Here is a 27,634-nt window from a genome sequence, read left to right as displayed (position 1 = left end):
CAATGATATCAAGGTGCACGAACTACACAGTGTAGTTAGTTCCTTTTGGAGGTGGTGAGTGTTGGTCCATATTTGTCAAAATTCTGACAATTTTTATCATTTGTTTATCAAAATATACACACAATTCATTCTTTTTGTAGACTTGCAGCTTCCACATTGGAGCCCAAAAAGAAGAAAAAACCAATTTAGGACGGATTTTTGGACGCAGTACTTAAGTAAGTAAGAAATTATACCCAGACCCCCGACACGTCAACATGTTCCTTCGGACCTGTCGACGTGGCTGCTAAATTTTTGACATTTTGACTGTTTTTCTTGATGAAATCTGTTTTGTTTAAATGATTCTTCATGCATGATGTATAATCTTTGCAATTATGTGTAATATTACACGCTGATATAATTTATGCATATTTGATCTGGTGTGTGTACTAATTACTCACCCTTACCTTGCCCTCAACAGATGAAAGAAATGTGAGCAGTTTTATTTGATTAACCAATTTTAGTTACATTCTGTAATGCTAGAATTGGTTAAACAAATTATCATTTTGTAATGCTTAATTATCTTACACCATCAGCATTCAATAATGAATTACAAATGTACCAATACAAGGTGATAAGTTTTGTACATAACAATCATGACAATGTCTAGATAAAGAGGCTCATATTTGTTCATTCACCCTGTTGATGTTTAATAACTTTGAAGACTCCTATCTTTGTAGCTATTTCAAATAGAATTTATCTGCAAAGGGAAAAAATGTCACTTGAGGGTTCCAAACCAACCTTACCGCATATATGAAGATTTATTCACTGTAAACTTTTCACTTGTATTACTCTGCCAAACACCTTTAGCTCTGTATGTACCGATTCATGTTTCTTAAAAAAAAAAACCACGAGAGAAACATTCAATTAGTTATATAAATTATTGATTTATTTTGATAAACTTCTGTTTGAGTGTCACACCTAAGTTCATTGAAGGCAAATAAATTTGTTACTTCATGAATATTGCCTTTAGTTCATGTTTCATCCATTTATTGCATTAAAACATCATATTATTTTCCAAATCGCTTGTCAAACTCAAACATTATTTGTTTTTAAAATTTTTATTAATCCGCCATTGAAATATTTATACTAACCACGGATTGTAGACCGATCAACTATCACCGAAATCTGCATTCTTACGATGACAACTACAGACACACGAATGGAACAACTGACAGAAGAATAAAGATCCATAAAATGAAAAATACTCTTTCAACACTCTTTAACTGAAATTTGGTTAGATCTCCTTTAAATAAATGTTTATTTCAATGTAAATGCGTTGTTTCAATTTATTGAAGTAAGATGCTTCAATTTGTTAAATTTATATATCTTTTTAATGAGAAGCAAAGAATTCCTATTTTCTTCATTGAATTTTAATTGATGAATTATTATTTATTTTCCTTTTTAATTTACTAACACATTTCTTTAATATTGATAGATATCAAGTTGGTAACTTCTTACAAGTCAAAAAAATATGAATGTTTAACTAAATGTATAAATTACCGTTTAAGACAACTGTTACTTTAATTGAATTCTCATGTATGATTTGAACAATATAAAAAAAAGAATAGAATAAATAGAATGCATATGGCCCTTTATATATTTGTAAAAACAAAACATTATAGGGCCATAAGCAAACAAACACTTCTTTTAAGTCTCACCACTGCTTTCTATCAGTTTCAAAACAGAAGTCACTTCTCCCTATGATTCGGAAGTAGTGGTTTAGGCTTTGAATTATTAAATCAAGTCATTATTTCATGATGTTGGCTATTCATTAAATACCATGTGCAGTGCTAAAAAAATATAAGAAACATGTAAACAAAAGATTCTGAAATTTATCAATGTGTCTATCAATTCATTGCTCTGTTCTGTACAGGTATAATCCTCCTTTTTGTATCAGAGCTCCTACTATATCAGGATAATTATTTCACTTAACATATATTTACAAAATGTGAAAAAGTTATAATTAAAACTGATTTCGAGGAGGATGGTTAATGTCATGATTGGGAAAGAAGTCTTATGAATTTTATTAAATGAAAATTAATAAAAGATTGTTGTATTCTGTTTGGGCCATTAAAATTCTACTTGGGTTACCAAAATGTGAGTCTGAAAAAAGTGGTGGCCCAATTTTTTTCATTATGACCACCTGGCTCAAAACATGAGTTTTGAGCTATGTGTATCTGTAACCTACATTCCTGAAATTGTTTCAAATGAGATCCCTAACCAACATTCCTGAAATTGTTTCTAATGGGATCCCTAACCTACATTCTTGAAATTGTTTCAAATGGGATCCCTAACCTACATTCCTGAAATTGTTTCAAATGGGATCATTCATATTGAAGTACTTAATGTCAATATTAAAATCTCCAGTTACAAATTGCATATACCGTAGAAAGGCTTGTATAGTCCGCGGTTTTATTCTCCAAAATTGGACCTTCCAGACGGGGTGCGGACTATAGAGTACAATAAGCAAGAAATAAGAGAAAAATTTCAATTTCGCGGTCGAGGTGGTTTGTTTACGTTCCGCCATCTTTGTTATTTCTATTGTAGAGGGCGCTCTTATCATTTTTCAAACTAATAATTTTAACTCATCCATATTAATAAGTTATTTCTATTCAATATCAAATTAATACTGATAAATATAAAAACTAAACCTTTCATTACAAATTTCTCGTTTCTTTTCAATGCATTGGTTGAAATAAACTGGTATCTGCTAGATTGAAACGATACAAACATAGTGAAAAAGACAACCGTAAACCAGCTTAGAATTTGTAAACTACAAAACGAAATCGGTTATTGTTCGTTCCGTTTTGGTGTTCCATACTGACTAATATGGTTTGTATTAGCTTAAGACCCTTCAAACATTAATGTGATAGATATATTAAAGACTGTTTTACAAAAGGATGGAACTGTTTTGCTTTCAAAGTCGTATTATAGTGATATCTGTTATGTACGGATTTCGACTCTCACCGGTTAATTTCTTCTTTTACACGTGCTTTTTAAACTTCCTGTTTAAACATACACAAGTTTCTAAATTGTTTTTTAAGTGAATTAAACTTATTTTAACAATCATGAAGTGTTCTAGAATCATTAACAAGCAGTTTCAGCTTCTGTTTGATGATGGAAAACAGGTTTTTCCAAGAAAATACCGCAAACGACCGCACAGGATTTGAAATTACCGGAGTTTCATTAGACCTTTTCTAACAGTTACAAAAAGTTTTTTTTCCTAAAATTTCGTGGGGAGAAGGGGGTGCGGACTATGTACCACTGCGAACTATACAAGCCTTTCTACGGTAGAGAAGAAATAACTGAAATTGTTTTTTTTCAGTCAGACAGAGCTTTCACCAACACTGGAAGTTCTAGAGCATTTATTATTTTCCTTGCATTAAACTACATAATTTTTCATTTAAGATGGGAGTGGTTGCAAGTTATTTTAAAATTTCTTATCGTCAACATTTAATTTTTGTACCTAATATTAGATATTGATGTTTCAGGCTTTCAGCTAGTACTGTTCGACTTGGAACTCCCATTTGACAAACGAGTTTGAATATGGCTACAAATATGGAGGTTCCACATATTGAAGAAGTGGCATATGTGCCAAATGCACCAACAAGTCCACCAACATACAGCGACGCTTTCCCAGAGTTGCCAATGCCAGCACCGAGACCAGTTGCTGATTTGCCAGTGACAGAACCTACTAGACCTTGGCCAGCTAACAACAAATTTCTCATGAGGTCATCTACATGCACACAAGTATGTTTTGGTTATGATCCATTATTCAGGTTCCAAAAATCAACAAGTTTCAATATGGTTGCTGTCTCCACAGTCATGTTGATTATTCCTTTTAAATTGTGCTCGCTCTCTTTTTATACGCCTGTTTACGGGACGTATTAGGGTTGACCGTCTGTCCGTCCGTCGTCAACATGTCGGACATTGATTAAAGAACGCTTTTACCAATATGCATGAAACTTCGGTGAATTGTTTAAATCTATTGACGTGAGCTCCCTTTCGTTTTTTTATAAATTTCAGATTTACCATTTCCGAGTTTTGGGGTTTTATTCATTAAAAAAGGGAGGAATTTCCAGTTTTCTAACAATAACTCAAAAACAATTTCACCAATTTGCATGAAACTTTTGTGAATTGTTCATATTTATTGACGTGCGCTCCCTTTCGTTTTTTATAAATTTCGTATTTACCGTTTCCGTGTTTTGAGGTTTTATTCATTAAAAAAGAGGGAATTTTCCAATTTTCGGACAATAACTCAAAAAAATTTTCACCAATTTGCATGAAACTTTTGTGAATTGTTCATATCTATTGACGTGAGCTCCCTTTTGTTTTTTTATAAATTTCGGATTTACCATTTCCGAGTTTTGGGGTTTTATTCATTAAAAAGGGGGGATTTTCCAGTTTTCAGACAATAACTCAAAAACAATTTCACCAATTTGCAAGAAACTTTGGTGAATTGTTTATTTCTATCAACATGAGCTCCCTTTTGATTTTTATAAATTTCAGACTATACGTTTCCAATTTATGGGGTTTTATTCATTACAAAAAGGGGGATTTTCCAGTTTTCGGACAATAACTCAAAAATGCTTTCAGCATTTTTTATGAAACTTTATTAAATTGTTTATATCTATTTTTGTAAGCTTCCTTTTGATTTTTATAAATTTTCGATTTTACGTTTCCGAGTTATAAGATTTTATTTGTTTATAGTCTGACAACAGATTTACTCAGTATTGCGCAACAGCACAGTGTATTGCACAACAGCAAGAAATCTTTCATATAACCAATTTCAACTTCTTTGACTACATTTATTCAGAAACCTATAATATATCAAATATTTAATTACAATCCAAATTCAGACCTGTATCAAGTGTGAATATTGTGTCTATTTTTGCCCCAACTGTTCAGGGTTGGACCTCTGCAGGCGTATCCAGCTGCGCTCGGCGAAGCAGTTTATTTTTATTTAACATTCCCTATAGAAAAACTTAAAAAACAATCTTTGGAACAGTGTTGGTCAGATGAATCTAATGTCAGACTGTCCTTTGAACAATTTTATGAAATCTTGGTTACAATAATCAACATCCATATAATAAGTGTTTAAAAATTAGATCGGTTCTGAATATGATTTGTTAGTTACTATATATTTGGTACATTTCATTATAGGTTTTTACTGTTCCTGTAGAAGAGAGACGGTTTAATGATCACAGTTTTGGTGATGAAACAAAACAAGCAGAAACATGCAAAGAAATAATGGCTAGAAACAGTAAGCTCTTTATATTTGTTGTTCAGTATTTATATATATTTTTACACACCAGGTCTTTGCTAACAGCTGTGTTTCGTCATCCTGAAAAAAAATTATTTTTGTCTTGCTTGCGACGAAGGTTGCGGAAAGTGAGACATACTCGTAGGGATTGCTTTTACCGGTGACGGCTGCAGCGGTGGCAACAACAATTGTTAAGTTTTCTGCTAAAGTTAGTTTGATAGGAACTACTCGTGATAGATCATTGATATTTAATTAAAGTTGCATTACTATCAGTACATATCAGTTTTACAACTATTTCGAGGCCCTGCTCACAAGATCATGGTTTAGTGACTTTGAATTAATAAGCAATGTTGCTGTCCATCAGATTGTTTTATTCTGAATTTTATGCAGACAGACGAGACATATCTGTGTCAACAGTTTATTTACGGTAAATATACATGTTGACCTAGTGAAGCCTGAATTTTCAGGCAGACTTGAAATATGTATATATTTTTCTCTTGCATAGAACTAGTAGAAGTATATTGAACAACTTCTTACCATCAGTTTTCATTTGAAAGCCACTTGTTACAAATGTGGACAATCCCATTCATTATTTGCTCTCATAAATTTGCTTTCAGAAGAAAAAAACAATTGAAGTAAAGTAGTTTAAAAATATGCACACTGAATAACACTTGCATTAGTAACTGGCAAATGTCTCCTCAGCTTTTAGCAAAAGGTATGAGATTCTCCCTTTGATTCTTGATGTATCCATGGAGATTAGTTTTATCTCCCTTGTTTTATAGATGTATCCATTGAAATGAGTTTAGCCAAAGATCAGAGTCTGACAGTGGTTATTCATGGAAAAGACAAAAATGTGATGCAGGCTAGGAGAGAGATTGTTGCCAGGCTACAAACACAGGTAATGAGACAATAATTCATATGCAGCAAAGAAGATAAATCTTATTTAAGTTCTAAAAGCACCAAATTGTACATTTGGGATGTGTAGTGACATGTGAATTTTGACATAAATTATCTTTTTAAGTTAAATGAGTCGCTTAGTCTAGACTATAGAATTGGCTTTATATGTGCTTTAAACAGTGGTTCTTGAATGGTTTGATACTGTGCATGTTAATACTGCTGCAGATACCGTAAACCAACTAATTTTCACAAGCAATTTATTTTTGATACTTTCACTACCGTTGCTACTCGCTTATTAGTCGGAAAATTGGGAGTAAAATTCATAATCCAGAGAGGGGGACCGACTAATAGACGAGATCTAGCGACCAGAGGAAAAATCCAAGCTTGAGAAAAGTGGTCAGGAGTGAATTTCCTGTTCAAAACTACGTTTTTGATTGCCAAACTTACATAAATCAATAAATAAAAAGTTTTTGTTGAAAATAAATGACTACAATACTGTCTTTGTGTTTTATTTGTTCTTTGGTAAACATTTTCTGCAAATTCGTGTTGAAATTCTACTGTTTCCGGTTTGTGTATTGATTTTCATGGTCACATGGTTTTCCTAAAAACCCAAAAGAAGAGCCAAGAACCAAAATTGAAAAGGAGATAACAATGTACCAAATATGTGAAAGGATGTTTTCAGCGGAGTTATTGTGTCATTATTGTGATATCATGATATCAATTCAATGCTTATAAATCATATAATAATCAAAAAATAATTTTAAGATTCATTCCCAAAATCAAAATATTATTCCTTAAAGTGTCTCAGGCAAACAAAAATTACAAAATTGATTGACAAGCCAATATAATCCATTGATAACCCCAATTAAGAGACAAAGAGTTGTATTTACTAAAGGTGTGAAAACTATCAGTGATAGGTAAACAGATGACACTAATGAGTTGGAGTTAGTTATTTTAATATATTGATTAGCTTCACTTAATTTTTTTAATCCTTTAATCATCACAATATAATAAGAATTATGAAGTGTACATGCTCATTTAACACCGAGTTATGTATGCTGTGAAAAATATTTTCATCAAGTGTTGATTGACTTTAAATTTTTCCGGTTCATATTGGTTTATATTCGCTTTTCTCAAACAATAGGTTGTTAGTCATACCCTACAAAATCATTGATGCATTACGTAAACAACACATGGCTAATCTAACATTTGAACAGTGAACAAAACAAGAGAAATGAATATATCTTTATTAGTAACAGCAATATAAATTATCATGATGAGCATCAACTAAATTCAAACCAAACAAACATTAATGCAGAAATGAATATTATTCCTGGATTTGCATTGGTTTTACCGGCGTTCAGTTACTGTCAGCTGAAAAAAAAATGCCCAAATTTTGTCCGACTTATACGAGGGTCAAGACTAAATCCTTAGAATCTGGAGCTGAAAAGGGCCCCCGACTTATAGTAGGATCGACTATTAGGCGAGTTTATACGGTAGTAGAAAAATAACACGAATTTAAATCGTCGCAAATATGTGAGACTTGGATCTTTCCTTGTTGAACAAGAAAATTTGAAAATCACGAAGTTGGATAGAAATTGCTAAGCGCGAAATAAAACATCTGTGAAAATAAGTTTGGTTTACAGTAACCGTTTTTGGTTCAATTTAAGATTATTTTGATATGTTTGATGTGACAGGACGATGTATTTTGACATGACTGATGTGACATAACTATGTATTATCACAACAAAATACATCAAAATATATAATTGTAACTTAAAGGTAAGACACAAGTATATTTCGGGTCCGTGTTTTTTCTTTATAAAGATTTTCTAAAGTTATATGTTCATATAATGGATTATTATTTTTGTAGGCTCAACTGGGCCTAAAAATACCAAGGGAACATCATAGATACATTTTGGGGAAAAGTGGCAAGAAACTTCAGGAATTGGAATTGAGTACATCAACAAAAATCTCCATTCCAAAACCTGACGAAGGATCCGACTTGATTAGAATCACTGGCACCAAAGAGGGGATAGAGAGAGCTAGACATGAAATACAATGTACATCTGATGAACAGGTAAGATTTTTGAAGTTTATATCAGATGATTTTTCTATTTAAGATTTATTGCAAGTATTTATTAAAGTGAGAAATGAAGGTTGAAAAACAAAATTGATAATATTGAATGCATGTTTTGTCAATAGTTTTTTGTTTGAACTTTTTTTTATAGTAAATAAAATGATAAAGTAATTGATATAAAAATAAGAAGATGTGGTATGATTGCCAATGAGACAACTCTCCACTAGAGAATGGAATATGTTTACTGCTCTCGAGTCTCAAGTTTTTCTTAAATTTAATCTTTATTTTTTTAGGCAAAACTTGCATTTGAAAGACTACCAGTGCCAAAAATATATCATCCCTTCATATGTGGACCAAAAAATGAAAACGTTGACAGACTGATAAAAGAGACTGGTGCCAAAATAAATGTCCCCCCACCGAGTGTAATGAAAGATGAGATTGTTATATCAGGAGATAAAGATGGTGTGGCCAAATGTAAAGATGAAATTATGAGAATTTATATGGATAAGGTAAATATTACATTTAATTATATTTGTCAACTATACAGCAATTCAATCACAAATAAGACAAAAGTGCTTGAACCCGGCCTATTAGTGTAATTCGAATCTTCAGCAATATCTTTAATTTTTTAATATGTTTATCAAAATATATAAAAATTTGAATTTATAGGAAAGAGTCAATTCGTTGATACACTTCTCAGAATGAAAATTCACAAAAAGCATTTTACAGGTAGAAAAAATTAGTAGTAGTATGCGTATTGATTTTAAATGACGAAGTTATATTTTTCCGTTAAATATTTATTCATTACTTCATTACAGAAAAGAAAGTGCCAAACAGTATCAGTAGAAGTAAGGAAAACCCAGCACAAGTATATCATAGGACCGAGATACAGTGGAATACACGAGATACTTAAAGAAACAGGAGTAGCTGTCGAAGTTCCCTCCCTTGATGATAACATAGAAACTATAACCTTAAGAGGAGAACAAGATAAACTGGGACCAGCGCTAACCATGGTGTATTCAAAGGTTAGATATTCATAGAGGTTATCTAAGCAAGAATTCTTTCACTTTATGAAAATTATACTTTCAGGGAATAATTTTGACTTAAAGATAATTATAAAATGATTTTATTGTTGAAAAATGACTTTAAATGTACCAAGTTTATGTTCTTGACACAGCAAACACATGAACAGATGGTATCAACAGATATTATTCAGACTATAAGATTTAATGTTGAGGCCTTGAATAACTTATAAGGAATTATATTCAATACAGTAATTACAAGAAAAGTCATATTTCATATTCGCTTGAAATATTAATATATAAAATATATATTAAAAAAAAATTGATATATTAAAATAAATATTAAAGATATTATTTATTAAAATAAATATTAAAGATATTATTTATTTCAGGCAAACAGTAATGTGATGTCAGAAGTTGGTGCCCCTAGTTGGCTACACAGATACATCATTGGTAGAAAGGGACAAAACATCCAGAAAATTACTGAACAATTTTCTAAGGTAGATTAAAGTAGTTGATGTCTTGCATGTATATATAATTTAGCTTAGTTTTACATAGAAATGTCTATAATGGCTTTTCTAGAAATAAATGCACCTGGGGAGTCCAGAGTCACATATTTATTGAAAAGTCCCACTCTGCATATAATTTTAATTGGTTTTTCCATAATCTGTGCCTAACTAAAATACTCCTCTTCAAAAAAATATGCCCTTAAAAACATATTATATATATATTTGAATCTTTTTTTACTACAATGAAGCATTAACAATAAGCTGCTTGGATCAACTCAACACGCTTTATATATTTTTTGAGGATTTATGACTAGTCTACAAAGTGTAATGGTATTTAGTTTTGTAACAGATTTATAGCTTTGGTTTGAAAATGTTTTGCTTAAAAATATGATTTAGGATTTCAATAGTGCACATAAAGGCATTGACACCAAGATTCTGTATATAAATTTGTCTCCGCGTATTTATAACTTCACTTGATAAATTTGTCTCCGCGTATTTATAACTTCACTTGATAAATTTGTCTCCGCGTATTTATAACTTCACTTGATAAATTTGTCTCCTCTTATTTATAACTTCACTTGATAAATTTGTCTCCTCGTATTTATAACTTCACTTGATAAATTTGTCTCCTCGTATTTATAACTTCACTTGATCAATTTGTCTCCTCGTATTTATAACTTCACTATATAAATTTGTCTCCTCGTATTTATAACTTCACTTGATAAATTTGTCTCCTCGTATTTATAACTTCACTTGATCAATTTGTCTCCTCGTATTTATAACTTCACTATATAAATTTGTCTCCGCGTATTTATAACTTCACTTGATAAATTTGTCTCCTCGTATTTATAACTTCACTTGATAAATTTGTCTCCTCGTATTTATAACTTCACTATATAAATTTGTCTCCGCGTATTTATAACTTCACTTGATAAATTTGTCTCCTCGTATTTATAACTTCACTTGATCAATTCGTCTCCGCGTATTTATAACTTCACTATATAAATTTGTCTCCGCGTATTTATAACTTCACTTGATAAATTTGTCTCCGCTTATTTATAACTTCACTTGATAAATTTGTCTCCGCGTATTTATAACTTCACTTGATAAATTTGTCTCCGCGTATTTATAACTTCACTTGATAAATTTGTCTCCGCGTATTTATAACTTCACTTGATAAATTTGTCTCCGCGTATTTATAGCTTCACTTGATAAATTTGTCTCCGCGTATTTATAACTTCACTTGATCAATTTGTCTCCGTGTATTTATAACTTCACTTGATAAATCTGTAGGTACATATTGAATTTACTGAAGGAACAGACAAAATAAACGTAGAAGGCCCACCAGAGGAAGTCAATGAGGCAGTCAAAGAATTAGAAGTCATTGTTAAAGATCTGGTAAGTACTGTGATGGTTCAAATGTTTAGCAAGTATATAACCTGGTTGTTTTGGTCTTATAATGAAATAAACACCTCGGGTCAACAGGTTCAAATGTTAAGAACTGGCAGGTGCGCTAGATTCTAATCTTAATTGACTAGGAATGTGAGTTTTCCTACTGAAGGTCAGCGGTTCTCTCCAGGCACTCTGGCTTGCTCCACCTATAAAAACTGACCGCCACGAAATAGCACAATAGTGTTGAAAGTCCTGTTAAACAATCAATTAATCAAATGTTTAGAAAGTAGAAGGCAGTTTTTTTATTTAAAAGTATTAACAAAAATTTGATTGCCTTTTTCAACAATTTTCCTGTTCCATACCATGCCATTTCATATACCTTTCTTTTTGTCAAATGAGCTTGATCTGGTTGATGTGCGTTGGACCATTTGAAAATACATGTAAACATATACAAAGTAATGCAATCATGGTTCACTGTTTAATTTACAATATTTAAAGACATTTTCCTATCTTAATGTCATCATTGCATTTTTTCGCTTCCGTACTTCTTTTTGTTAAGATGTTAATTTCATTTGTCTTGTATTTTACAGAAAAAGAGGATGTCATTTGCTGAAATATCAGTCGATCAACGTTTTCACAAACACATTATTGGAAAAAATGGACAAAATGGTAAATACTTAACCCACTTATAATTATATATAAATAAAAAATAAGTTTTGATTTGAAAGTTGGAGGGTGGGGGGGGGGGGGGATTATTACTTAACAAGAGTTAAAATTATAAAACTTATATTTGAGAGAATGAGTATACGCTGTTAATGATATTTTTCACCATTCTGTCCATCAGTATGATATATATTTCTGGCTATCCAATTAAAAAGCATTAACAGTACCAATTTTACTGCACCAGATGGGCATGTCAATGATATTTGTCTCTTCATTGATGCTTGTGGCCAAATTATTTGAAAAACCAAAACTTATACAAATGTTGAACTATTAAACCAAAAAGAACCTAAAGTATAACAAAATTAATTCAGGGAAAAAAAGGTTCCAAAGGTCAACAAAAAATGGTTCAATGTCTTGTTAGCTTCAATGTAGATTTTGCAAAATTTAGACTTATTCTGTGGTGTACGACCGAAAATGATCAGAATAGCATAAGACATGAAATATAACTAAGGAAGACTATTACTACACACTGATCAGTCAACATCAATGCATTAAATAAAATTTCTACTTTTAGTTACACGGATTAAAAATGAGACAGGTGTTGCTATCAAGATTCCAGCTGATGAAATGAACAGCCCTATAATTAGAATAGAAGGTGACCCTAAAGGAGTGGAGAAGGCCAAGGAGGAATTATTGCTAATGGCTCGAAGAATGGTAAGAACCCCTTAAGGATGGGAACAATAAGTTTTGTCTCCATAATTGATGTTTCCTTTGAACAAGATTTGATAGCTGTAAACAGCTTAATTTTCGACAGCAGTTTATATATGTCACTTTTGCATGTAGAAAAATTATAAATCGTCGTGGATATTTCAGACATTGAATCTTCTATTATAAATGATTATAAATACGGCAACAAAGTTAAAAATCATAAAAATAAATGGCTGCTATTCTGCTACAAAGGGCTACTTTGAGAAAATTGGATAACAGTATTAATTTCTAATGTTTTGGTTCATTTTAATTGTAAAATAATGTCTTATAGAAAATCTTTGGATGCTCCATTTTGATGTAAGCTTATCACCCAAGTGAAAGAATTTTATAAACTTTCATTGAATAACTTTTTTGCTCTAAATACATTTATATTAATGACTTGATTTAAAAAAGAAAATTCTGTTTGGGATGTTTTTGGGGAAAACGTTTGATGGGGGACAGGTATATACCAGATTAAATTTGTTTTCTTTTTGCTTTTCTACATAATTTTTATCTCCCTGTCTAACTTTAGGAAAATGAGAAGACCAGAGACATAATCATAGAGCAGAGATTCCATAGAACACTAATCGGTGCCAGGGGAGACAACATCAAAGAAATCAAGGATAAATTTAATCAAGTACAGATAACATTCCCTGATCCTGGTAAAAAGAGTGACATTGTACAGTTACGTGGACCTAAAGATGATGTGGATAAATGTTACAAGTATCTTATCTCAATGCACACAGATATGGTATGTCTGAGTTACACATTCATATAGTATGAATTTCAGAATTCAACAAAATTCTTGAATGCTCGTGAGCAGGATTTTATCAAAACCAGGAAATCAAGTATCCACATAATACAATTTTTCTCAGTCTGCAAAATAAATAGTGATGCATATAAATGAATCAACATTGATGGAAGTCCATACATAGATACCAGAAAAGAATATAAAGAAAGGAACATATATTATACATGCAATTGTTGTACTTAAATCTTTGTATACCATTTCATTTTAAAAATGTACTTCTGCAATTGATATAATCTGTAAATGCTGATGAATCAGTGTAGGTATTCAAAGTACATTTTGAGTCTACATAACAATGAAAAATTTATTCAAATTTAGACTTGCATTTAGATTTGCATTTAGATTCACTCTCAAATTCAGCTTAAATTTGAAATGGTTTTTTTTAATAAAACATTAACTATTGTTTGAATTCTTTGATAAGGCATTGGTCTGACCAACCAGGATGAAGCCAGGTTAGCCATGAAACCTATACAAACCAGAAAAGAGTTCCAAATACTTCTCATGTCTTTGTAAATATACACAAATAAACTAATTTGTACCTTCAGATTGCTAGCAATTATAAAGCAGAAGTACACATCTTCAAAGATTTCCACAAGAACATCATTGGTAAAGGAGGATCTAATATTAGAAAGGTATTTATTGACTATAATTAGTAGTGTTACTTTTAGTTTACTTAACCTAGTTCAAATGGTCATTAAAGCTGTAATAAGGTGATCAGCTATGACATAGATTTCCATGATTTATTATTTAAATTTGAGCAGATGTAAATAACTGCATCAGACCGATTTTAAAAGGACTTGCATTAAAGGAACATACCTGTTTTGGACATTCTGATTTGTCTAAATAGGCATTGACGAGGACAGTTATATAAATGTGGATATTCGCTATTTCAATACCTTTTTTGCTGGTTTTAAATTGGCACACATTGAACATAAATTGTCCCTTCACATCAATCATTTTGACGTGTACAAACTATTTGTGTAGGGATATAAACGCGTGTTTTAAATTATTGCAAAAATAATGCCAGGAAAAATACAATTTTGCAGTATTTGAATTTCTGAATAGGTCCATTTAGCCTGCTTTCTATTGCCAAGAAACTGCTTTATCTATATTTTGATATCAGAGCAATCCACTTACCTTTTATTTCATTAAAGAGATATTTTTTTTCTATTTCGAGTTAAGGTAGAGAATTGATTTTGTACAGTACTAAATATGAAACAATTATTATTGTAGATAAGAGATGAGACTGACACAAAGATAGATTTACCAAGCGAGAACGCTGAATCCGATGTTATAGTAATTACTGGCAAGAAACCAAATGTGGAAAAAGCAAGAAAATTAATTGAAGATATTCAGAAAGATTTGGTACGTACAGCTTTATTATATCATTGTATATACATACAAAATCAAGTTATCAAATGAAAAAAAAAAACATTGTAGTATTTTCTTTTGGTTTGATAATCAATATATCTTATCTTGTATTTTGATTCAATTTCTATCCAGATTTGGTGACTGTTTATCTATGTGTCATAGAATTGTGTAATATGATAAAAAAAATAATCCTAATTGTTAGATATTTTATTTTCATCTGACAGGCTAATATCAAGGAAGAAAAGATAGAAATTCCTAATTGTTAGATATTTTATTTTCATCTGACAGGCTAATATCAAGGAAGAAAAGATAGAAATTCCTCACAATCTGCATAACTCTATAATTGGTGCTAAAGGCAGGTTGATACGGTCCATTGCTCAGGAATGTGGTGGTGTCATTATTCGTTTCCCACAACAAGGATCAACTGCCAACACGGTCACAATCAGAGGACCAAAGAATGATGTCGAAAATGCAAAGAAACAACTTCAAGAATTAACCAATGAAAAAGTAGGTAGACCAGTAGTTAGTCATCTATATATCATATTAGTTTAAACATATTTTATTTGCTCAAAAACCAGTTGTATCTTTATTTGCTGAAATAGAAGTTGAATAAGATACAAGTAAAAAAAACGTAAAGGAAAAAAACGATGGAAGAAAACATTAGATATATTATTTGTTTCCTAACTTTAAAAGACAGTAGGTTTAACAAGCATTAGCGAAAGTAACTATAGGTGTATCAGTTACAGTAGGTTTAACAAGCATTAGCGAAAGTAACTATAGGTGTATCAGTTACAGTAGGTTTAACAAGCATTAGCGAAAGTAACTATAGGTGTATCAGTTTCAGTAGGTTTAACAAGCATTAGCGAAAGTAACTATAGGTGTATCAGTTACAGTAGGTTTAACAAGCATTAGCGAAAGTAACTATAGGTGTATCAGTTACAGTAGGTTTAACAAGCATTAGCGAAAGTAACTATAGGTGTATCAGTTTCAGTAGGTTTAACAAGCATTAGCGAAAGTAACTATAGGTGTATCAGTTTCAGTAGGTTTAACAAGAATTAGCGAAAGTAACTATAGGTGTATCAGTTACAGTAGGTTTAACAAGAATTAGCGAAAGTAACTATAGGTGTATCAGTTACAGTAGGTTTAACAAGCATTAGCGAAAGTAACTATAGATGTATCAGTTACAGTAGGTTTAACAAGCATTAGCGAAAGTAACTATAGGTGTATCAGTTACAGTAGGTTTAACAAGCATTAGCGAAAGTAACTATAGATGTATCAGTTACAGTAGGTTTAACAAGCATTAGCGAAAGTAACTATAGGTGTATCAGTTTCAAAATGCCATTAAGAGAATAATATATGACCATTGTAAAAGAGAAATAAAGGATTTCTAAATGTATTCATTTGTTAGTTTTTATGGACTTCCCCTTTTTGAATTTACCTTGTAGTTGGTATTTTTACTTTTTTTCAGAGTTAATTAAAAAGTAATGTAATAATCTAGTTACCATTTCCATATAGGATTTTATTAATACAAGAAAAGAAGTCTGAAACTGAAGACATGATTCATTGTTAACATTGAAATAAATATAATTATATTTTGCAGCAACAATCCGGATTTACTGCTGAAGTAAGAGCTAAGCCAGAATATCACAGATTCTTGATCGGCAGAAATGGTTCAAATATCAGACAGGTATTTATATTTGGTATTTCAAAATCTAAAGTATGCAGGAGAATATTTAAAAAAAATAATAAACCTTAATTAGTGGCTAACAGCATTTCAAACAATCCTGCCCCATTTTAATTGTGTTGCATGCACAAGTCTTGGAATTGAGACATAGGCATTCTGTTTCTGTCGTTTTTTTCTGAGATAAGTTTGTGATAATGTCAGTTGTTTAAGATAAATCACTAATGGTAAGTCAGTGCTGTTTTGTTTAAGTTATGTTAGCATTGCACATCTCTTCTGTTGACAGTGCTTTTGGAAATACATTGTAATTCTTTAAATTCAGGAAAGGCCAATTGAAAAAGTATTTAAGCTAGAAAACTTGAAAAGTTAGTTCTTGATGTTTAGGATACAATTTTACTTTCCAGTTTTAAACTGGAACTTATGCATGAAATTATGACAACTATTTTGTTTCAATATTTTTCATTTTAATCTGATGTCTGCCAATTTAAAACAACACTTCGATGTATTATAAATAACATAATACAATATAATTTCACCTACATCTTTCATGATAAATAGGTACGAGAGAGAACTGGAGCAAGAGTTATTTTCCCCAGTCAGGATGATGACAACCAAGAGTTGATTACAATCATTGGAAAGAAAGAATCAGTTGATCAAGCTAAAGCAGAACTAGAAGAAAGAATCAAGAGCTTGGTGAGTTGACAATAATTAAATCACCACTTTAATGAAGGATTATTGCATTCAACTTAAATACTTTCAAAAAAATCATGGACACAAAGATGCTTCAGTATGTTGTATCATCAATTTTATAATGATACTTGTATACAACTTCTATATACTTTCTCATTTAAAAAAATAGTTACCAGCAGCAAGATGTCTTCGGTATGTTGTTGGTTTGCTGTTTTGTTTTCATTATCTTTATCATTTACTGTAGATTCCTTAGTTTTTGTGGAATAAAGAAGATAATTTATTGGACGGAATTTATCAGGAACAAGCAATTTGTGGTTTACCCATGCCTACAAAATCCACCAAAATTGGTATTCCTGAGTTAAAATAAATTGAAATTATTTATGGAGAATTGAAATACAGTTCAGAAAACTCAAGACACACAAAGAAAATAGTAACGGAAACTTGACTGTAAATGTATTTATAGAAACTTGACTGACTGTAAATGTATTTATAGAAACTTAACTGTAAATGTATTTATAGAAACTTGACTGTAAATGTATTTATAGAAATTTGACTAAATGTATTTATAGAAACTTGACTGTAAATGTATTTATATGAGTGTTGGTTATATCTTTGTATTTATATTTTCCAGGATGACGTCGTATCTATTGAATGTCAGGTACCAACAAAACACCATAGACACTTTGTAGCTCGTCGTGGTGAAGTATTAAAGCACATCGCTGATGAGTATGGTGGGGTTACTGTCAGTTTCCCTCGTAGTGGCATTAAATCTGAAACGGTTGTAATCAAAGGATCTAAGGATTGTGTTGAGGGAGCTAAGAGGAGGATTCTGGAAATTGTTGCAGATCTCGTAAGTTCTTAAATTTCTAAGACTGTACTATGTAAAAAAACAATATTTTGGGCTTATGTATTTTAAATTAACATACAGATGTAATAATTCTTTTTTAAGATACCCTAAGCTTGTTTATATTTTATTTTTGGTCAAAGTGACTGATTTATAATAATTTTGTAATTATTTTAGGATGCACAGGTGACAGTTGAATGTGTGATCCCTCAACAGTATCATAGAACTGTCATGGGTAATCGTGGAATGAATGTTCAGGAAATTACACGAGTTCATGAAGTGGGCATTAAATTTCCTGACCGTGCTCCACAACAGAATGGTGGAGGTCAGAATGATGGTGGACAGAATGGAGCAGGTAAGGTTATATAATGATATAAGTCTGAATTACTTCTTTCTTGACAGTATATAGTCACTTAATACTGTTGCATCGTGAAAAAAGAGATTATGATTGATATGACAATTTTGAATTTAAAGATAAAATAAGAATCCCAGTTTATGGAATATTATTTTGATATTCAGTACTGAAACGTTCTAAATGATAATTTGATACAGTCATACTATAAGTGTTGTTGACCTCCATATTATCCCTATATTATATTTTATGTACAGTTCCAGCAGAGAACAGTTTACCAAATGGTGATGTTAACGGGGATGAGGCAGGTCACAACAAATCCGATATCATTGTTATAACTGGTAAACCAGAGAATTGTGAGGCAGCTAAACTGGCATTACAGGTAAAACCACAATGTCTTTTATTATGTATAAGTACAAAGGGAATAAATCCACAATGTCTTTTATTATGAACCAGTACAAAGGGAATAAAACCACAATGTCTTTTATTATGAACCAGTACAAAGGGAATAAAACCACAATGTCTTTAATTATGAACCAGTACAAAGGGAATAAAACCACAATGTCTTTTATTATGAACCAGTCTGTAGGAAAAAAAAACCACAATGTCTTTCATAATGAACCAGTCCGTAGGGAATAAAACCACAATGTCTTTCATTATGAACCAGTCCATAGGGAAAAAAACCACAATTTCTTTCATTATGAACCAGTCTGTAGGGAATAAAACCACAATGTCTTTCATTATGAACCAGTACAAAGGGAATAAAATCAGTGTCTTTCATGAACCAATGGCATGGGGAATTAAACATAGGTTACCATGACAGTTTTCCAGAAAATCAAACTTTAATTTTAGAAATTTTACACTTTTGTTAAAATTAATGAAAGAATTAAAAAATCTTTCAAAAAACAAACAATGGATTTATTGAAAGCTCTAGTAAATACATATTTGTGGAAAGCTCAATTGAAAATTTTCTTGTCCAAATATGAAATATTTTTACCTCTATTGAAGTTCTTGACAATTTTCTTATACTTTGAGTCAGCTTTGATGTTCCCTGTTAAAATAAGTGTATAAAAAGTGCTTATTTTTAAAACAGATTGTCTATACTGTCATTTAAAAAGTGATTACCTAATTGTCTTATTCATGGTAAAATCTGTGTACAATGTTCTGAAAAACTTAATGATGTCTCCCCAACAAATTCAACTTACAGTGAAATTATGGGTTACAGCTTCAATATACTACTCAAAAACATCATATAATAACTCACCAGTGAAATTTGTTCGGTAAACAGTAAGTGATGAAAGCTCATTTGTATACTTTCAGGATTTGGTTCCGGTCACTGAAGAAATGACTGTGCCATTTGATTACCATCGATATATTATCGGTGCTAAAGGTAAAGACGTTCGTGAAATGATGGGAGACTACGATGTCAACATATCAATACCCCCAGCAGAGGACCATAGTGACAAGGTCAAGGTTACAGGACCACCAGCCAATGTCAAACGGGCATTAGAGGCTCTACAGGAGAGATGTGATCAGTTAGAAAAGGAAAAAGAGGATAGAGTAAGTCAAACTAGAAGATATCTAATAAGTTCACATCTTTGATTATTCATACTTTTTAACAACACTTGTGTATAGTGGATATCAATTCCTAAATGAAGTTTACCTTTTAATAAGTTAAGTATTTCATGCTATACATGTTGGATTATATTTCATTATATCCAATGAATTGTACTAATATAATATGGAAAAGCAAAAATTTAATTATTTGAAATTAAAGAAAAGGCAGGGATTTATTTGTATACAACACACAATGTAAATTTTCTGAGTTTATTTACAGCATTTGCACACTCTTGTGAAGAATATAAACAAAATTTCCTTTTTACTTAAAACAAATTAATAAACCTGTTTTTGTATTTACAGTTATTGAAAAGCTTCCAAGTGAAATGTGAGGTGGATCCTCAGTATCACTCTAAGATCATTGGACGTCGTGGGGCCGTGGTTAACAAACTACGTGATCAGTTCGATGTTAACATTCAGTTCCCCGGTAAAGAGGATCCTGATACTAATATCATAACTATCACTGGATACGAAGATAAGGCCAATGCTGCCAAGGCAGAAATTCTTAAGATGGTCAGAGATTATGTAAGTAATAATACTATGTGTCTATATCACCCAGTGTGGTGCATGTGGTAGGCTGAACACATATATTAATGAAAATACAGATACTACATTCAGAATTATATGCTTGTTAAACAGCAGAACAAAAAGATATAAAAACCTTACAATAACCACTGTACATACTTAGCGAAGGACTTTTATCTGACTTCCAAAACCAATAAAATACTTATTGGACCAGTAAATGAAGAAAATTTCATTTTTATTGTATGTAGAAATAGTTTTTGAAGATTCTTTCAACAATCATAATCTAAAGCTTTATTTGTTTTGCCTTTTTCTACTTTAACCCTTTCACCGATAGCTGCCCAGACAGAAGCTACTCTGAGACGATGGCTTCCCTGGCTACTATTACTTAAGTGGGAGATCTTCATAATAAATGTCAATAAAAAGTTGTCTGTAGTATTTTGTGTCTTTATTTCATTCACTAACACCATGTTCACAGTTTTGTTCATGTTTTGATAATTTTTTTCTTCGTAAAATATTCAAATTTTCAAATTTTCGGCATTATCTAGGTGAAATTCTCAAAATTCTACTTTTTGACCCAAAACCGTAATTTTTTAACCCAAAACGGCAAATTTTGAAAAATTTAATGAGGCTGTACAAATTCCTTACACTGAACGATGTCCATTCCAAGTGTTTTGTACATAAAACGACATTTTATGTCAAAAAAGTATACTAGTTTGGCTTCAATTCTTCCATATTCTTTCAAAAAAAATGTTCCCCCATTTTAAATTCTCGTAAATTCCGTAAATTTCCTCTGATTTTGACACGGTTTTCAACAAACGGAAGCGCCATGTTTACACTTTCATCCAGGTATTCAACAAAGAAAGATAACTCGTGTTTGCACTGTTTTGAGTGGGAAATATAAAAGAGGTATTCCGATCCCGGTAAAACGGGACTCATCGTCAGCTGTCTGAAGCGTGAATCCCGGTAAACCAGGACTCATCGGCGAAAGGGTTAAAATATAGCTGATGATTTTGAATTCACATTAAAGTATATTTTAAAACCTTTTTTTGATAATAAGGAAAATAAAAAAAACTTCAAACAATTTTTGGAATTAACCAATAATATACTGATTTGATATTTGATATATCAGTTTTAAAGTTAAAATATCTGTTGATTGAAATAAAACATTATTTGATTTTTGTGTATGAATACAAGGAAATGTTTGGTATATGTCGAGGAGACAGCAACCTTATAGTGATAACATTAACGGTATCAATTTTATTGCACCAGGTGCACATTTCGACATTTAATGTCTCTTCATACCAATTCTATATATTTCAGGAGGAAATGACTTCTATTGAATGTAAGCTTGATCATCGCGTCCATCCTCGTATTATTGGTGCTAAAGGCAAGAACATCCGTAAATTAATGGATGACTTCAAAGTGGATATCCGCTTCCCAAGGGGTCCCGATGAAAATCCTGATATTATATATATCTCCGGTGGAGAGGATGACTGTTACGACTGCCGAGATCATCTGCTCAACATTGAAGAGGAATTTGTAAGTCTTATTTGGATACTGAATGTAAATTTGTACTCTACTGTGATATTACAATCAAGTAAAATGCTATGGTACATTTCTTACGATAAAGTAGTGTGGTCTTTGCATAATTTAAAATAATCAGAAAGTAATGGTGGCTTGTCATTTTTGGGACTTTGTAGGATAATAATAAACTTTTAAAGTAATACCAATAAAAATATCATTGGTGATAAGCTTAATTTTAGGTTCAATTTTCAAAATTGTGAGAATGTTGAATTTAGGTTTTGAATCGGGAATAATTTCAGGTTAATTATTTCAATGTCTCATGCATGTACTTCATTAAATAAATGCTCTAGTGCAGTAAAAGTATTGGGTATTAAGTTTGATAGCTAACATAGTATTCTGATGTTGTAAGGGAGGTTGATGTAATCATAGGGCTGTTCCAACATTTATCTACTGAGTTAAGCACTTTTACCTCAGAATTTTGTATGTATTATGAGAAACATGAAAGTTTTGTCTTCAAACGTTGTCCACCATGCATCCCATGTGTTTAATTCTGGAACAGTCCGTATATATATTTGTGGTTTGTGTTCAGATGAAATTATAGAAAGCAAATACTCGGACAATCATATGAGAAAAAAAGACTGGAAACTGTTCCCCTTTACTATTTTTTCGTATAATGTTTTTTTCACGAAATGTTCATTAGAAAACATTGTTAACTTTAAAAATTAATGGCAACTGTACCTCAAGTAGATGTAAATAGATAGAAAGTGTGCTTAGTTGTGATAATTTTAATATAATATATGTGAATGTCCTGTAAGAGAAGTATAAATTCAAAGGGCTTTTTTTAATTTATTTTCAGCTTCAAGATTTTATTGACCAGGAATATCTTAAGCAACTGACGAAACCCCAGAGAGATCAGGGACCCAGGAAGGAAAGGCCAGGGGCAGGTTTCACTGTTACTGATGCTCCTTGGAATCAATCTCAGGTTCCAGACACTATGAGCAATGATGATTTCCCAACTTTTGGGGCTGTAGTACAGCCTAAATCTAGCCATGCTTGGGGACCAAAACCAGGTGGAAAACGTTAAAATGTGGACTGAACAGTTAGGGTGGGAGGGGGTAGAATATGATTTACATTACTGTAGAACTTTATTCACAGTTGTGTATAAAGATGTAACTTGTAATTTTGCATTTATATGATATTTATTGTTTAAATTTAAAATATTGGATTTAAATTTGAAAAACATATATTTTTATTAAAATTAAAATACCAAAAATATATTACACACATGTGATACACAATAATTGTACATAAAATAAAGAATATATATATAAATGTGATAGATTATGTGACTAAAATGAAATATTTCAAATAAGTTAATTTTCTGTACAATTAAATGATATCACAGTATACAGAATGAAAGAAAAAAAGAAAATATCTTTTAGTCTGACAAGGGTAGATAACTGTAGTGCTCAGTCAAGGGGCAGATAACTTAGTGCTGTGATTCTAGAATATTATAATTATACTGCTGTTTGGTTGTGTACATTGTCTCAAAACCAAGAAATATATTTCCCCATTTCCATTTGTGGTTTTAATACCCAATATCTATAGGTTTTTTCCAGTTATGGGTTTAAGAGGATTTAAGAGCATTTTCATGAATTTTATCATTTTCTGAAGACTGCATATCAGTTCACAAAACTTGTTTTAAAACGATCGATATTGGAAACTGGGAAGTATAATCATTCATAGCATAACTATATCATATATTATACGTGTATTTTATGCCTGTTTTGAATATTTTATTTTTTGTGGTAATTGGGAATACATTTTTTTTTTGAGAATGAGTGAGTTGTTGATTATTTTTTTTATGTATAAGTTACACTTTTACAATGTTTTTTGGTCAGTGCATGATTAAATGCCCTTGTTAAGTATAAATTTGATTTTATGAGGGCTTTGATTTATATGTATAAAATATTCAAATACCATATGCAAAGCGAGACTATTATAGTGTTGAGTGAGAATATTGTTTGTTAACTAGATTTTATCGTATACCCTAGTCAAAATTTAAATGTGTATCATTTATTTCAACGAAAATTTAACATATGAAATGTAATCATTATCATACAAAAAAAGTGTAAATTTAATATTAAATTTATTTAACACTTAAATATTATTAATAAGGTTGTATATGTCTATGATGTATACACAAAATCACTTTTTTTGTTGACACTTTTGATGCAATTGTTTAAGATTTACCACTTAATATTTATGGACAATGAGGTTATAATATATATATTGTTGTCAAAATTACTGACATTTTATGTACAGATGTACATTGAATAGACCAAGAATACAAATAAAGGAAGAAATAAAAAGTAGTGTTACTTTCTTTATAGCCAATCTTATTTCTACAACAAAGACATCCAACCAATTCTAGTGAGATTTATGGTATGGAATAAATTTTAAAAAATTGTAATGTAAGCTGTTGAATATTTACTGTTTAAGTGATAGTTTGTTTTAAGAGACTTTCCCATTTTTGTCGAGCCTGCGACTTTTGTCGCAGAAAGCTCGACATAGGGATAGCGATCCAGCGGCGGCGGCGGCGTTAGCTAACTTCTTAAAAGCTTTATATTTTAGAAGATGGAAGACCTGGATGCTTCATACTTTGTATATGGATGCCTCATGTTACGAAGTTTCCGTCAGTCACATGTCCAATGTCCTTGACCTCATTTTCATGGTTCAGTGACTACTTGAAAAAAAAGTTCAGATTTTTTGTAATGTTAAATTCTCTCTTATTATAAGTAATAGGATAACTATATTTGGTATGTGCGTACCTTGCAAGGTCCTCATGCCCGTCAGACAGTTTTCACTTGACCTCGACCTCATTTCATGGATCAGTGAACAAGGTTAAGTTTTGGTGGTCAAGTCCATATCTCAGATACTATAAGCAATAGGTCTAGTATATTCGGTGTATGGAAGGACTGTAAGGTGTACATGTCCAACTGGCAGGTGTCATCTAACCTTGACCTCATTTTCATGGTTCAGTGGTTATAGTTAAGTTTTTGTGTTTTGGTCTGTTTTTCTTATACTGTATGCAATAGGTCTACTATATTTGGTGTATGGAATGATTGTACGGTGTACATGTCTAGCTGGCAGGTGTCATCTGACCTTGACCTCATTTTCATGGTTCAGTGGTCAAAGTTAAGTTTTTGAGTTTTGGTCTTTTTTTCTAATACTGCATGCAATAGGTCAGCTATATTTGGTGTATGGAATGATTGTAAGGTGTACATGTCTAGCTGGCAGGTGTCATCTTACCTTGACCTCATTTTCATGGTTCAGTGGTCAAAGTTAAGTTTTTGAGTTTTGGTCTTTTTGTCGAGCCTGCGACATTTTGTCGCAGAAAGCTCGACATAGGGATAGTGATCCGGCGGCGGCGGCGTTAGCTCACTTCTTAAAAGCTTTATATTTTAGAAGGTGGAAGGTCTGGATGCTTCATACTTTGTATATGGATGCCTCATGTTACGAAGTTTCCGTCAGTCACATGTCCAATGTCCTTGACCTCATTTTCATGGTTCAGTGACTACTTGAAAAAAAAGTTCAGATTTTTTGTCATGTTAGATTCTCTCTTATTATAAGTAATAGGATAACTATATTTGGTATGTGCGTACCTTGCAAGGTCCTCATGCCCGTCAGACAGTTTTCACTTGACCTCAACCTCATTTCATGGATCAGTGAACAAGGTTAAGTTTTGGTGGTCAAGTCCATATCTCAGATACTATAAGCAATAGGTCTTGTATATTCGGTGTATGGAAGGACTGTAAGGTGTACATGTCCAACTGGCAGGTGTCATCTGACCTTGACCTCATTTTCATGGTTCAGTGGTCATAGTTAAGTTTTTGTGTTTTAGTCTGTTTTTCTTATACTGTATGCCATAGGTCTACTTTATTTGGTGTATGGAATGATTGTAAGGTGTACATGTCTAGCGGGCAGGTGTCATCTGACCTTGACCTCATTTTCATGGTTCAGTGGTCAAAGTTAAGTTTTTGAGTTTTGGTCTTTTTTTCTAATACTATATGCAATAGTTCAACTATATTTGGTATGTGCGTACCTTGCAAGGTCCTCATGCCCGTCAGACAGTTTTCACTTGACCTCGACCTCATTTTATGGATCAGTGAACAAGGTTAAATTTTGGTGGTCAAGTCCATATCTCAGATACTATAAGCAATAGGTCTTGTATATTCGGTGTATGGAAGGACTGTAAGGTGTACATGGCCAACTGGCAGGTGTCATCTGACCTTGACCTCATTTTCATGGTTCAGTGGTTATAGTTAATTTGTGTTTTGGTCTGTTTTTCTTATACTGTATGCCATAGGTCTACTTTATTTGGTGTATGGAATGATTGTAAGGTGTACATGTCTAGCGGGCAGGTGTCATCTGACCTTGACCTCATTTTCATGGTTCAGTGGTCAAAGTTAAGTTTTTGAGTTTTGGTCTTTTTTTCTAATACTATATGCAATAGTTCAACTATATTTGGTATGTGCGTACCTTGCAAGGTCCTCATGCCCGTCAGACAGTTTTCACTTGACCTCGACCTCATTTTATGGATCAGTGAACAAGGTTAAGTTTTGGTGGTCAAGTCCATATCTCAGATACTATAAGCAATAGGTCTTGTATATTCGGTGTATGGAAGGACTGTAAGGTGTACATGTCCAACTGGCAGGTGTCATCTGACCTTGACCTCATTTTCATGGTTCAGTGGTTATAGTTAAGTTTTTGTGTTTTGGTCTGTTTTTCTTATACTGTATGCCATAGGTTTACTATATTTGGTGTATGGATGATTGTAAGGTGTACATGTCTAGCGGGCAGGTGTCATCTGACCATGACCTCATTTTCATGGTTCAGTGGTCAAAGTTAAGTTTTTTGAGTTTTGTTCTTTTTTTCTAATACTATATGCAATAGTTCAACTATATTTGGTGTATGGAAATATTTTATGATCTATTTGGCAGTCACGCAGGTTTTATTTGATCTTGACCTCATTTTCAAGGTTCATTGCTCAGTGTTAAGTTTTTGTGTTTTGGTCTGTTTTTCTTAAACTATAAGCAATAGGTCAACTATATTTGTTGTATGGAAGAATTGTTAGCTGTACATGCCTGCCTAGCATGGTTCATCTGACCTTGACCTCATTTTCATGGTTCATTGGTCAATGTTTAGTTTACTTGGTTAATGTTTAGTTTATGTGACAGTTGTAATAAAGCTTTATATTTAGGACTATCAACATAATATCAATGATTAGTAAAGAAGGCGAGACATTTCAGCGTGTGCACTCTTGTTTTCTAATACTATATGCAATAGTTCAACTATATTTGGTGTATGGAAATATTTTATGATCTATATGTCAGTCACGCAGGTTTTATTTGACCTTGACCTCATTTTCAAGGTTCATTGCTCAGTGTTAAGTTTTTGTGTTTTCGTCTGTTTTTCTTAAACTATAAGCAATAGGTCAACTATATTTGTTGTATGGAAGAATTGTTAGCTGTACTTGCCTGCCTAGCATGGTTCATCTGACCTTGACCTCATTTTCATGGTTCATTGGTCAATGTTTAGTTTACTTGG

General features: G+C 31.9%; 1 protein-coding gene and 2 long non-coding RNA genes across 6 annotated transcripts; 2 read left to right on the top strand and 1 right to left on the bottom strand.

Annotated features, from left to right (window-relative positions):
* The first annotated feature begins 8 nt into the window (after window positions 1-8).
* LOC127719371 (vigilin-like) lies at window positions 9-24,396 on the top strand. The gene is made up of 25 exons (XM_052225472.1): window positions 9-54; window positions 141-215; window positions 3,531-3,789; window positions 5,203-5,302; window positions 6,085-6,200; window positions 8,073-8,279; window positions 8,573-8,788; window positions 9,098-9,304; window positions 9,694-9,801; window positions 11,104-11,208; window positions 11,793-11,871; window positions 12,440-12,579; window positions 13,145-13,363; window positions 13,966-14,052; window positions 14,654-14,785; window positions 15,080-15,298; window positions 16,392-16,478; window positions 17,031-17,165; window positions 17,794-18,012; window positions 18,184-18,361; window positions 18,616-18,740; window positions 19,679-19,918; window positions 20,279-20,500; window positions 21,821-22,039; window positions 22,881-24,396. Exons 3-25 carry the CDS (start codon window positions 3,586-3,588, stop codon window positions 23,106-23,108), a joined length of 3,792 nt encoding a protein of 1,263 aa, XP_052081432.1. The 5' UTR covers window positions 9-54; window positions 141-215; window positions 3,531-3,585; the 3' UTR covers window positions 23,109-24,396.
* LOC127719378 (uncharacterized) lies at window positions 15,314-16,379 on the top strand. 4 transcript variants are annotated; one of them, XR_007990267.1, is made up of 5 exons: window positions 15,314-15,620; window positions 15,670-15,767; window positions 15,866-15,932; window positions 15,982-16,030; window positions 16,080-16,379. It is a non-coding gene; the product is annotated as an uncharacterized LOC127719378 (long non-coding RNA). The 4 variants fall into 4 exon arrangements; XR_007990268.1 differs by lacking the exon at window positions 16,080-16,379 and having other exon boundaries at window positions 15,670-15,736; window positions 15,835-15,932; window positions 15,982-16,055; XR_007990265.1 differs by lacking the exon at window positions 16,080-16,379 and having other exon boundaries at window positions 15,982-16,055.
* A 994-nt stretch (window positions 24,397-25,390) lies between the features above and the next one.
* Window positions 25,391-27,124, bottom strand: LOC127719379 (uncharacterized). The gene is made up of 2 exons (XR_007990269.1): window positions 26,760-27,124; window positions 25,391-25,882 (listed from the first exon to the last, which is right to left on the bottom strand). It is a non-coding gene; the product is annotated as an uncharacterized LOC127719379 (long non-coding RNA).
* Window positions 27,125-27,634: the final 510 nt, after the last annotated feature.

This window comes from Mytilus californianus, unplaced genomic scaffold (genome assembly GCF_021869535.1).
Source record: "Mytilus californianus isolate M0D057914Y unplaced genomic scaffold, xbMytCali1.0.p SCAF_11, whole genome shotgun sequence".
Taxonomy (NCBI): Eukaryota; Metazoa; Mollusca; class Bivalvia; order Mytilida; family Mytilidae; genus Mytilus; species Mytilus californianus.
The sequence above is the reverse complement of the archived record's forward strand: the minus strand, read 5'-3'. Positions and strand labels throughout refer to the sequence as shown.